Genomic DNA, 13,859 nt, shown 5'->3' on the forward strand with positions numbered 1-13,859 from the left:
CCAACATGTGACATTAATTTCTTGACGACCTAATATTTTAAAATCAAATTAGTATTATAATAGAGAATTTAGGAAACACTCTAGGAAACTTGGGTGACAGTGTATGTGACATCGGTTGCTATTTTCACCATCATTTGTTGTGGTCATGAAAAATAAATACCTTCCTCAGGGCTTGTACAGGTCTCTGATTCCTTGAAAAATTTATGAATTTTGTTTCTGACTTTTAAGGTCTTGAAAACTGAATTTAAGTAAAACTTAATTGGTTATTGAAAAGTGTTTAACTTTTAATATTTTCTTTAAAAAAAGAAGAAGAAAAACAAAAATATCAAAACCATTTGTCTTTAATATGAAAAAACTGAATTTCCAAACAATACCACAATAACTCTTCACACAGTTAAACTATCTTCCCCATGCATCTGCCTTAGAGATTTTCATGCCACTAGCCTTGAGGCAACTCAAACCTAATCTCACATGATCTAATGTGAATTGTGCTATCGCACAATGACATAATCATTTGGCAAGGCCCTTCGCCAATAAAAGGGCGACACACCTCCACGTACACTAACTCCCTCTATGCATTTGCACTTGTGAATCTTCATTCTTCTTCTCGGGAATGTATTGTCCAGACATGTTTAAAATATTTTGGTCTATGTCAAATTCCAAAATACACTTGCCTCCCCTCACACTTTAGCCTGACAAAAGGTTCACTTCTTTACCCGTATAAGCATTGGTATGAATTCTACCTCACGTGCTCCAGTATTTATACCTCACTATATTGACCCTAGTGATTTTAATCTTGTGACTCTCTCCACTTACGTCAATTCCCCCTTGTATACCTCATACATATATAAGTTCCCCATTATTCTTTCTTATTCACTTTTCTCGATGACAAAAATTACGAAGACGGTCTCACGTGTTTATTGTGGGTTTCTCTTCAGTGCTGTCACCACATTTGCAACATTTTCTTTTGAATCATTTTTAGATATTCTTTTGGTATTATTATTATGGTATTATTTTAATCCGTTACTAATATATGTTATCAAAATTTGTTAAAAGTTATTTTAATCAAAGTATTGGGTTATTTTCCGATCACACCAGCTAAACAGTGAAGTTTGTACATATAACAATTAATTAGTAGACCTACATACATTGTGGTTAATGATTTGTGTGTGGTAGAGGCATATTGCTAACTACTCATATTTCAGGTTAATAAATTATATCCAAATATTAAAGAAACATGTAGAAGTTAAGGTATATAAACATGTATGATAATAGTATGCAGGAAGTAACAACAAAGGAAAGTACTAAGATCAACCTATCCTAAACATTTAATAAAAAAAAAATTAAGAGGTAAAAATTTCCTATGTACCTTACTCTAGCTTAAAATTTAATGTAAGATGAAGAACAGGTATTTTTTCCATTAGGTTACATGTAGTTTTGAATGATTTAGCTAAAGAAAAAAGTAAATAATGGAGGTATTTATTGAAATTGAAGACCATCGTTTCTGAAGTTTATAATCATAATAGATCAGTTCGATCGCACAATATCTTATATAGTTTGCTTAAAACTCATAAATGAGACTGTTCATTTATATTTCTTTTAATCCATTATTGTCACTCACCTTCTCAATATATTATCTTGTTTACATGTTGATTTTTTTAATCCTTACATTAATAATAAATGTTTTTGAAAGTTAGTTTTTAAGTTTTCTGGTAGCATTTAAGAATAGAAATTTGATCATATTATCATTTGCTTCAGTTTTGATAATGAATTTCTATGTATTATAATAATGCTCAGTTTTTATCTGTTCTGAAAATCTGGCATACCTTAATATCTAATTGTGCATGTGTACAAAAGGAGGATGTAAATATATTTTAGTAGACATTTTGTACAACATATTAAAAATATATCAAAGTTTTAAAAAAGGTCTAAAGTTAGGTTGTGGAATAACATTATAAGATTATTTATTTTTAGTATTAAGTATGGTAAAGTTTAGCCGTAACTAATCAAAGCAAAAACGTACTCAAGTTACAAGAGTTTACTTATCTCTTTATTGAATATAAGCTTAATTAATGTTAGGCCTAAGACAAGTGGACTTAAAGATTTTGGTGTCTGCAATTAGAATTCTTTTGTATTATTCTAGGAATCCTGTATTTCAAGAAGTACTGTTGCAATAAAGATACTAATTTGACAGCAAATTTTTTGTAGGTCTCTGCTGGTACATCAATATTTTCAATACACGTATTGATGAAGATATTAAATTAGGGGTTTTTATCTGATTTTTAAAGATAATGAAATAGTTTATAGTTTAACTGAAGTACTTATCAAGTTATTTTTGTTTGTTAGTAAGCAATCTTATTTTTAGTTTAATTGAAAAGTATGTAATCAAGTGGATGGCATTTCTATAGGTTCAAAATTGGTACCTAGTTTAATAAATTGCATGTTTTTATGAGAAAAAATTGTAAGAACTTTGTCTAATAATTTTATGCCATTAATTTACTTGTAGTTGTATTGATCTTTATATTTGTTCTGTTCAAAGAGAGAATGTATAAAACTTTTTTACATTATTTGAATTATAAAATTCAGATGCTAAATTTATTACTGAAGAACAAAAAAACCCATAAATTACTTTTTTTCTTGATCTAAAGATCATTTACATGGGTAAATCATTAATTACCTTTTAACTGGTGTATACTTCACCATTTTCACTATTGTTGATTTTGTTCCATTTAATTTCTAAAGAAATTTGATTAGTATTTTGGTTCATAGATTTTTAAAATGTCCAGTAATTTTTTTTCAAGTTATGTTTCTCTAGTAAGTAGTGTAATTAATATATCCCTTATATAAACTTATTCCATTACTGTTAACACTTTCTGAGAGTCTAAATTACCTTTTACTAGATATTACATTTTTAGTTTGAAGAAGAAATTAATGATTCTTTATTACTGATTAAGCTATTTTAAGAACCTACTTATGCCTTTCTTATTGAACTTCTCGTCTTTCTAGTATTTTGAATGTATTAGTACAGTGCAGTTAATTTTTAGGCATAGTTTGTAAATACTTTTTTCAGATATTTGTGCAAGAATGTTATTGAATTTATTATGTAAAAATGTAGATGCATTACAATAAGTATAATTGCTAGAAACAATAAAATCATGTTTAAGTACTTTTTCTGATTTTATTTCAGGTTCTTTGCAGTGGATTAGCCTTTTCAGTTCGTTATGGACTGGCAAGAGTTTTTTATGATGTAGTTTAGTTTTAAATTCTAGAATAAAGGGCATTAAATGGGTGCTATAACCATGAATTAGGCATTATAAGAATGGCTTTTATTAAAAGTACTGTTTGAAATAAGGGGTGCGTAAAGAATAAGATATGATAAATCAAGAGAATTGAAAATTGTTATTTGTTTTTACAACAGTCAGGGACAGTGTGACCTAGATAATTGGTTTGTGTTTATTCTGTTACATCTGAAAGTTGTCCCAAAGATTTCAACCCAGTTGTGCTGTAAAGTCAGTGCTTAATTGGTTCTTGTTTTGAACTTGCTAGTCCATGTCTTAACATTTATTCCATGTGTGAACAAAATAAACATTTTTTAAAAGAAGTTTGACTGGTAGAATGTAATTTATCTGAAAAGTTTGAATGTACTTCATTTGCCTCTTTGGAGCTAGTTTTAAGCTTAAAGTTAATAACACACCAATATTGGTAGATATAGTTTATTAAAACCTTTTGAATGAATTACTCTTCCAATCAAACCTTTTTTTAAAACTATTTTATGATTTTCAGAAGTCATAAATACCACACTAGAACTAAATTAATATAAATTAAAACAAGAAGATGGAGTTGCATGCTGTAATAATATGTTTGTTGTGTGTTTCACTGACTGTTTATTATGTGCTATGTGAAAGCAAAATCCTGAAGCACTTTCATGTAGTCTAGACATGATCCACTAGAAGATATGTAATGATTTTTTTCTCAACTTCTTTATGACAGTTATGAGAGCTGCAAAACAAAACTATTTTAAAGAAGTCATATAAGGAAGGTGTAAAGTATATGCAAATTTTTATTAAAGTTTGTTTGACAAGCAGTGATTATTTTTATTTTCCTAAGACACTTTAAATATTACTTTAAGACATAGTAGTATGTTTCCAAATTTTTTAAAGCTAAATCTAAAACCAAAATGTTCAGAAGCATAACAATTAGGCATTCAAGAACTTTAAAATGTACCGTGTCATGTGTATACATTTATTTGTAAGACAGGAAAAAACTTATTAATAGCAAATAGATAAAAAACATTTTCTCAACCAGTGGTCCAGAGACAACTGTAACAAACAACTGATCAATTAAAGCTTTGCCAGAAACCTTTCCACTTGATGGTTAAACTTCTGCTACTATTCTCTGCTGATTGTTTATTTTACAACTGTTGAAAAATCTTGTTGTTGAGAAAGTTGGTTATTATGTTCAAGCAGAAACTTTCAATGGGTTGTGGGTTGTTTAGGTTAGGTGATCAATAGTTGTGGTTGTGCTTTTAGCTTTGAATTATTTTTATGCATATAATAACTTTACTGTGGTTTATATAAATTCTTTCATTTGACTTATTTTGTAAATATTCTGCAATTTTGTATTTACAGCTATGTATTGCATAAAAATATCTATGACCTTTTTTAATTGCCAAAGTATTCATTGTCTGAAAATATTTTTTCTGTTTCTACTAAAATGTTAGTTTTTACAGACTTTTACTTAAAACCTTTAATTTCAGCAACTTGTGTTATTGAATTTATCTAAAGGCTATTACCCTTACAGTGTATCAGAAAATCTGAATTTCATTAAAACCACAGATTTGAGCATTGGTGTTTTCAGTAAAAATTCATTATTTTATTTATAACTCAAAGGGTTAAGGCATGATAATTTTTTAGAAACTTTTGACTTCTTTAATATTTTGTTAATACTATTTATCCTAGGTTTGTGTTTGCTGCTCTGTAAGAATTCTGCAGTAATAATATAAGCTCTATTTGGAATTGTAATGTTTGTCCATTGAGATAGATGGCCCTAATAAGTAGTTGTTTAATCAAATATCTGAGAGACATTAAAATAGCTATAGCTAGAATGTTATAAGTTATTTGAGCACTACTTTTAAAATAAGTGACTTTGTCTGTGGCATATTTGAAAATGAAAATACACAATTTAAAATTTTTGTTTTTTATGAAATTATTTCTTTTGGATTTTAAATGTAAGGCTAACTAGAGTATTCATGCCTGTGGTCTAGATTTTATATTTGAGGGTGGTGCAATTTTTGTATGCATGTCACTTTATTATTTACTTTGCTGTACCTTTTTTTTATGCTAACATTATTATAGTTAAAAAGTTTAATATTCACAGTAGTTTTTAATGCATTCCTCTGTGTTGTGATTAAGAAACAAATTTGTTCAGCAAATACAGTTAATGTTGTGTATTGATAAAGATCAATGAAACCCATAAAAGTTATGAACAGCTAGAAAAGTACACTTATGTAATAGCTTTGTATAAAAGATTAAAATATTTCAAAAAGTACATACCCACAAAAAAACACTTTCACTATTCTCAAAAAGATTTCTTATGTTTTTATATTAAATATTGTATAAATATGCAGTAGGGTAAGGGCAAATTTATATATTAAAACATTCCATTTTTCTATTTATTCTGCCTAAGAAATATAACCATTATAGTTAAAATGTTGGAAAAAGCATCAAAATAGGCAAGTTATTGATTTTCTCACATTATCTTTTACTTTAAACCAATAATTACCAAAATAAGATTAAACTGCTTCAGAACCAGTTTTATTAGTTTTCTATTTTTAATAAGAGCCAAACTAATTTAAAAAAGTTGGATGCAATGACATTTTTCTTTATTAAAAGGTTTTAAAATTCCCAAATCATAACATCAAAATTTATATTAAGGTTATGCATTCAAGGAAATGTGGAATGAAAAGTTATTTTTAGGGAATACATTGTATATTATAAACATTTTACACATGCCATCTTAAAGAATTTATAAGTGGATCTCAATAAAAAAATTTTGTCAATAATAAGATTTATTACTTAAACTAAAACTTGCTTGTAAAATAAAATGGTTAAAGCAGTTGATCAGGATAAGTAATAAATAAAAAGACTAATAAATGGAACATTGGAAAGTGATAGATTGATTAGCCACAAATTTAATTAATTTAAAATTTTAAGAGAAGAGCAACATATAGCCACAAATGATTAAGTGCAAAGGATTTTTTAAAAGTTGTTCAAGAGTCTGATGTAAATATAAAATAGTGCAAAATTGTCATGCATAATTGTCTTTAGATTTTGTACCAGTCAGCAGTGACAAAATTTGAGAGTTTTATGCATGTATGCTAATTCTTTAATAGTTTTCTGCAATGATTAAATTTAATTTCTGTATCAAATCAATGGCTATTTTGTTTGTAAAGCTCATAAAATGACAATTGTTTAGGTGTTCGAATTGATTTGCAAACTAGTGTATATGTAAATATTAACATCACATGCTAAGCAGCTACCCTTTTTCTACTTAGAAGATGAAAAGTTCATTACTTGAAGATAGCTTTTATATGCGGAAACATCTGTTAGCTGAGTTCTTGCACAGATCTTAAAATATAATGTTGATAAACGGAAACAGTGGCACACGTAGATATGTAGATAATGATCTATAGGAAAATTCCTGTCGATTTCAGGAAGTTAGTTTTTCTTTTTCTTATGGTCTTGTGTTTATATTTTTGCAATGAAATTGCATGAATATTATAGAATTATAATCAAAAGTCTAGTGACATTTTCAGAGTTGGTAGGGAATAATTAGAGCTTCTGATTTTTTATTGTAACCAATAAACACTGATAAAACATCCCTAATACATAAAAAATGAAATGGGTCTTTTTTCCAATAAAAACTGGAAATGGTTATTCATTAACATCCACTTTTCTGAGTCACTGTGCTCATGAGATTTAATTCTTTCCATAGGGGTTCATGTATAATTATTATTTTTCATAATTTTACAAAGCTTTGACATAAATAGAACTATACCTAAGAGAAATTAGTGTGCAGAGAATATATGATATATTAGTATATTCATTACAGTAGTGTTTTTCAAACTGTGGGGCATACTCCCTAGGGGGTGCTTACCGGTGGCTGGGGGTGAGAGAGCCCAAAAATAACAATAGAAGAAACAGAAGAGATGGATACGATGATAATATAAAAAAAACTATCACTTTGCTCTCACATTTACTCCTTACAAGCATGTCTTCATTTAAAAAAATGATTAAAAACAGGTAAAGAAAATGTTGATTTTGTTGTTATCACTTGTGAGAAGTCTTAATGTGAAGTGGGTGCAATGGAAACTTTGCTATTTAAAGTTTGGAAACACTGCATTACAGTATTAAAAGTAAAAAATGAAAAACGATTTTAAGATACCTACATAAAACTAAAAATGAAAACCCAAAAAACACTGATTTTAAGATATCTAAATAAAACTACAAAAGAGCTACAAATAAAAACTGAGAAACAAAATAGAAGTCCTAGGAATAATTAACATAAATGAAAAGATTATGTTTGTTCAGGATGTACATCTATATGTTGAAAGTGAAATGATGAGAATGTTTATATTAAGTATAAGAACATGCATATACCATCAGAATATTGTATATTTATTGTGGAATGTATGTTACTGAGTAAGATAAATTGTCAGTACATTCATGTATTTGTATTAAAATGCTATTAAGGAGTGAAAAGATTTGAATTAATTTTTTTACTATTTGTGTCACTTTAATTTAATTATGCATATTATTTTGATTTACACACTAAAAGAGTTTAGCACAAGTTCTATCTTCAGTCCTGTTGTGGCACAGTGGTAATCAACCAGCAGCAATCATTTTTACTTTAGTAGTATTTATTATTGTTTTCTTTTTTTTATATATTGTTGTTATTCAACTCGAAGTACCTAGTGTACTTCGGATGATTTTAATAATATTACTTTTTCTACTATTATACATTTGAGGAGTTTGGCACAGGCTCTCTTTCCATCAATAATCTCCTCAAGGTACTTTTAGTTATAATGACCAATTCAATTTGATTTAAGTAGCATCTGTCCTTCATATTGTTTAAAAGACAAGGTAAATTTATCAAGTCAAAAGTCCTGCCTTTTCTAATTCACACACTATGTTATACAATAAATATATGTTATACATTAGATGCTATGGTAGTATGATAAATAATTTGATCTGTGTTATTTATTAAATATTAAAAAATTTCTTAATTGTTTAGTATTAATTTATACTTCAATAATTCATTAGAGGTTTATTACATTTGGGAAAATAAGATCAACACATTCCATTTCTCAAACTACTTGAATGTTTTAGTATACAATTTATCATTAAAACTCACCGAGATTTATAATATTATTTCATTCTCTTTTGTGTGTTTGTGTGAATTACCATCTACTTTTTGACCTGTGAGATCGCAATGATTCCTAAGTTCTATTTAGATTCAGCAACTAACATTACTTATGAGAGGAAACTTACAAACATCTTGTAATATCTGGACAGATATTATTCTATATGACATTAAACCACAGAGATTACTTCTTATACTGTTTCAATTTCCTTTACTGTCCATGTTCATTTTATTTTATGTAAATCGTTTATAGAACCTGTATTATATGGATACTTGTAGCTATTTGTTGGATATCAGTGTACCTGAATACCATGGACTAAGTTCTCAAGCTGCATTTTAGTGACATGCCCAAAATATTTTTTATTATGGAGTTATTTTCAATGTGCTTCTTTTTTCATTTGACTTTCTGGTGTTGGGAAATTCATCATCATGGAATTACACTTTCTGAGTCCATGTAGAACTTGTTGTGGAAGGAGATGAAATGTGATATGAGAATTTGGTAAGGACTAGAAGAGCACCCTTTTTGGATTAGAAGATTTCAGTAACTATGATAATGGTTAAAATCACATTATATATCCATCCTTGGAATTAGAAGGTTGATGGGTGACTAGGGAAGACCAAGATACCACAACACAACCTCATCTGGTTACCTTTACATTTAAATATGGGTCATGGTGGTGGTGAGCAGTTCGAACATTTCTGTGGGACTCCAAGATAATTGCTAACTAGTTTAGGTATTTCCAGGCACTGGATTAACTCATGGCCAAAGAGATTAGTGAGATGCAAGTGATGGACAATGTCTGCTGCAAAGTGCCATGATGCCATCGGATGGAGAAGCCAGTGTCTTGTGACGCAGCAGATTCATAGGGCAGTCAAGACTCTTCCGACCCAGAAAGGCACATTGACAATGTTCAAACTCATCAGGAACATTTTGTCTGTGACATAAGCAATTTATATGGCAACATGGTTTGATGGGGTTACATCAGACCTTATGTTGAAGCAGAGGAAGAAATCAGCAACAGTGATAACTGTAGCTTGGGACTCTACTCCAAAGTAACCTTCATTGTCTATGAGGGTCCTAATGTTTGACAAAAATATTGATCAGTAGCTCCATCATTGGTAATACTTCAAAACATCATGGTAAAGTTGTCATGTTTCCAGATGGGACAACAGGACACTCCAGGACCAGTTGCCATAGATGCATCCCCAATGCAACAGGAGGTTAGTGCTTGAAGAAAATAACCAAGAAATGGGGGGGGGGGTTCCTGCTTCAACTGTGGAAAGCCAAGACTATTGGAAGCAATTACTGTCCTTACTGAATACTACTGCAAATGCAGGGGGGTTAATGACAAGTTGCAGCTCCTCCAGTTGGACCTGACTACCAGCTTGGGAGGTTGCAGTAGTTACCTTGCATACAATATCATGGTGATTTGTTTAGAGAATTATGGAATTATTGCATATATATATATATGGAAATGAGCTTAACTTCCTAGTGGATGTTGAAGTTGTCAGGACCTTACTCAAGTTTGCTGTGTGTGTGTGTGTCAAGTATTCTGAGGAAAGTTTCCAGTTTGGATTACGATAAACTTTGTTCTGGCTACTGGTGACAAGCTATGTGTGAATGTAGAGATGCATTTCCACTTCGTTTGAGCAGTTTTATTTGCTACGTGACATCAATTTTTGTTCAGGTATGGATCTACTGCAGAAATTGTCAGCCAGTTTCACTTTTGTGACAGGTGAGCTTCGGATTTGTCATAAAACCATCCAGTATTAACCAGATTGGGCCTTACAACAGTGGGTTTCACATGGACACATCAAGAAGGAGGTAGTAATATTCCTGAATGTGTACATGAGGTATACTGTGGATGGAGTCTAGCATTTACTGTCTGCTGTAGTGATAAAACTGATGCACAGAACCAACTGTTTTCTGTCTGGAAAGTAAGCTGTAGTTGTAGGAACAGTACTGAAAGAGTATCATTGCCAGCATGGTAATGGAGGCAGAAGTGACACAAACAAACCAAGTAACTATTGTTGATTCACTGTACCTTATCTAAGAATGAGTGCAGAGCTTCCAAAGTAAATTAAACCTCTAGTTGAAGATTGTATGCAATATGGACTTGACACACACTTACACGAAGTCAGTGAACTATCTAAGGAATTTGTGGGACCAGATTGGGTTGGATAACAATCACGTAGATATAGGCAAAGCACGTTTCTTAAAACAATTTCCAGACACGTCTTCTCGGAACACTAGGATGTTTTCTTTGCTGAAAGTGAGTGGATGTTCAAGAGTAGTATAATACAACTTTCAAAAAGTGCTGGTCATCCCCAGTGATCATTGTCAAAAGAAAGGAAACGATGAATAACAGAAATACAAGTAAGACAATTTAAAAATGGACCAAAGAGAAAATGACGTTAATCATTAGAATCAAAACAATTTTATTGCATCACATTTTGATTAAGATAAAACAAACGTACGAGCCATATCTACTAAATAATGATCAATAGAAATTAAAATGGATGATAAATTTAGTTTTAATTTGGAAACGATGCAACTATTGTGTGTCAAATAAAAGCTTAAATGCTGAAGCAATAAATTTTATCATAATTACGAACAATATATAGTTATGAATAATAGGCTATTAACCTTTATTTCGAACTAATGTTATCATAAACCAATGAGAGGTAGATTCATATCGAACCCATGCCAAATGCTGCTATTATTATCCATGGATGTAAGTCCGTAGACATACTGCTGTGCCACTGGTGGGCGTGTGAACTATATTTAATATTGTGTATATGTTTCAATAATCTTAAGTATCTGAGGTGAGCATATCATAAAAGCATTGTTTTGCTCAATATTCTATATTATTAGATCCACACCATTTTTCAACTTGTACAGTAATATAAAATATTTTCTCTGAGTTTTGATGAATAAATAAACACGTTCATTTGTCTAAAAATTTAGTGTGTTTTAGTATTGATTGTATTTAATTTTATGCATGTACAATGATGATTTTTTAGATTATCCCGTTTGTCATATAAGCGTAGTCAAATGAAGCTCAATGTATAAGAACTAATATTTAGCAAGTTCAGTACGTGTATGAGGTTGACATGTCATTTCTGTAGAACCGTTACTGTATGCCAGTCTGTATTTTGTGTCAAAAAGGGCAGAGGAAAAGAAAAGCAATCCATCAACAACCGCAGGAGTGACTGACACTGTAACACAAAAGTTTTTATAGTTTTAAAACTATTTTGTATTAGAACAACTATATTAAAAACAGCTTGTTTAGGGAAAACTTTAATTAAATTTTATCAAAACTTGATGAATATAGGCATTAGTTTCATCACCTGGAAATTATTTTGACGGTGCTTAAATCATTATAGATAGGTGGTTTTAGGTGCAAATTTACCCCTTGGAAGTATTTTGATGTTGATTAAATCACTGTAAACATTTGAAAATAAATCATACCTTAGAAACGATATTATATATAAACATATAGTTCATATCCTTACAACTTATGTTTTCTTCCTATTGTTAACTTAAATTTTAAAATGTAATTCTTTTTCATCTCTCTTTCTCCACTAGTCGATATATATATATTCAAATACAGAAAGCAAAAAATAATAATGGTACAGTACCGAAAGAGGCATGAATGGCCAATCTGGTGATACTGTTACATAAGAGTTAAAATTTCTTCAAATGAATATATCCAGATTTTACACGTTTTACATATAAAACTGTCATACAGGTTAAAGACGATTAGTAGTTTGCTCAAAATTTTACATAGGAAAAGTGAAACTTTTTCGACTGGTAATATTTTAGGCTTTTATACTTCAAAATGACGATAATGGTAAAAACTATATTACTAGTACTTTTCACAAACTTTAATGTGTTATAAATAAAAGTGAACAAAGTATTATCTCTATTTCACATACACCATAAAATAAGGGTGGGCAAAACGAAACAGAAGCTTAAAAAAGTTTGTTTGTTTTGAATTTCGCGCAAAGCTACACAAGGGCTATATGCGCTAGCCGTCCCTAATTTAACAGCGTAAGACTAGAGGGAAGGTAACTAGTCATCACCACCTACCGCCAACTATTGGGCTACTCTTTTACCAACGAACAGTGGGATTGACCATCACATTATAACGCCCCCACGACTGAAAGGGCGAGCATGTTTGGTGGGACGGGGATTCGAACCCGCAAATTGCGAGTCGAGCGCCCTAACCACCTGGCCATGCCAGGCCTTTAATAAAAAAGTTTCTAAGAAGGTGAAACTTCCATCAAAGTAATGTTAAACATTAGAGACTAGTACGGTCTAGAAAAATATTAATGTCTATTGAATATGATTTACTTTAAACATAGAGTCTAAAACTATCGTGCTATGATAATAAAATTGATATGTAGGTGTATTTTAATTTTGATGCGTTCAAAAGCAATAAATGAATGTATGAGATGCATCTAAATTGAGCTTTAAAGATTTTTTTTTAAGTTTGAAGTCGGAAATACTTCAAACTTGTAATGGAAATGATTAAAAATGCATCTCGTGTATTATATTGACCATGGTACATTATACATTGATTTCTGAGTACACATGTAAATGCTTTCAGGTAAATGAAGTTTCTTTGCCTGTGACTTGTCTCATGGAAGACTTGAAATGTTGTTTTCTGTAAAATCTATCAAAACTTTACAACGTAGATAACCTTATGTACATGCCTATATGTCTGTTTATTTTGATAAAAGAGTTAGCACAAAGGATCACATATATAAAGTGTACTAGACTCAAAATAAGACCCAAAACTCGAGCGCTTTCGAATAGTTGACTATTCTTCTATATATTGCATTGCGCAGGATAAAGGTCTGTCTATTTGATAGTTTTCTATGAGAGTGAGGACTTCGATGATTTAATCATTTACTAAATATTTAAAATTTCCATGGACTGACGTCTTGTAAAGAGGTAACGGTTATTTTAACTGTAAAGGGTACGTGTGTATGACTAATTTATGTATGCAGACTTTTTTCTTGAAACTAATTGGAGAACGTGTCACTTCAACCGATTGCTGAAACTCTTTTTATCATAAACTAGCTGGAAAAATATTTTCTATATCCCTTTCCTTGTTTAAAAATTCCAGCGTCTTTCTCTATTATACCAACTTTGTGTTTTCACAGTTTTGTTAACATATTTAGGAAATAACATTGTGACATTAATCAGTTACAGATCACAGTGTTTTTACAGGATTCAAGTGTCACATACAGATGTAGAATTACCTTTTCAGAGCATCACTGTCTGAGGATGGAAATCTCGTTTCTCCTTTTGATGATTTTTATATTCAGGTTACGAGGTTTAAAGATAGTTTCACGGTATGATTGGTTCATAAAATCCGGCCCTAAATTAAAATCGTTACTAAACAAAAATTATTTAGAGCCACACAATA

General features: G+C 30.4%; 1 protein-coding gene and 1 long non-coding RNA gene across 4 annotated transcripts in view; one reads left to right on the top strand and one right to left on the bottom strand.

Moving 5' to 3' along the window:
• LOC106467706 (UDP-N-acetylglucosamine--dolichyl-phosphate N-acetylglucosaminephosphotransferase-like) overlaps nucleotides 1–13,859 on the top strand; it is a 46,366-nt gene that overhangs the window by 30,034 nt on the left and 2,473 nt on the right. The window contains exon 8 of one of the 3 annotated variants that reach the window (XM_013928085.2): nucleotides 3,188–5,544. The exons of 1 other annotated variant lie outside the window; for it this stretch is intronic. In XM_013928085.2, the coding sequence (XP_013783539.1) occupies nucleotides 3,188–3,256 (69 nt within the window). In that variant the 3' untranslated portion in view covers nucleotides 3,257–5,544. Of the gene's footprint in view, nucleotides 1–2,143; nucleotides 2,283–3,187; nucleotides 5,545–13,859 lie in introns of those variants that run through there. One more of the 3 variants, XM_022396573.1, reaches the window with a different exon arrangement.
• Nucleotides 1–13,859, bottom strand: part of LOC111087978 — a 73,831-nt gene that overhangs the window by 11,805 nt on the left and 48,167 nt on the right. The window lies entirely within an intron of this gene.

The sequence above is a fragment of the Limulus polyphemus genome, unplaced genomic scaffold, assembly GCF_000517525.1.
Source record: "Limulus polyphemus unplaced genomic scaffold, Limulus_polyphemus-2.1.2 Scaffold82, whole genome shotgun sequence".
NCBI classification, from domain to species: domain Eukaryota; kingdom Metazoa; phylum Arthropoda; class Merostomata; order Xiphosura; family Limulidae; genus Limulus; species Limulus polyphemus.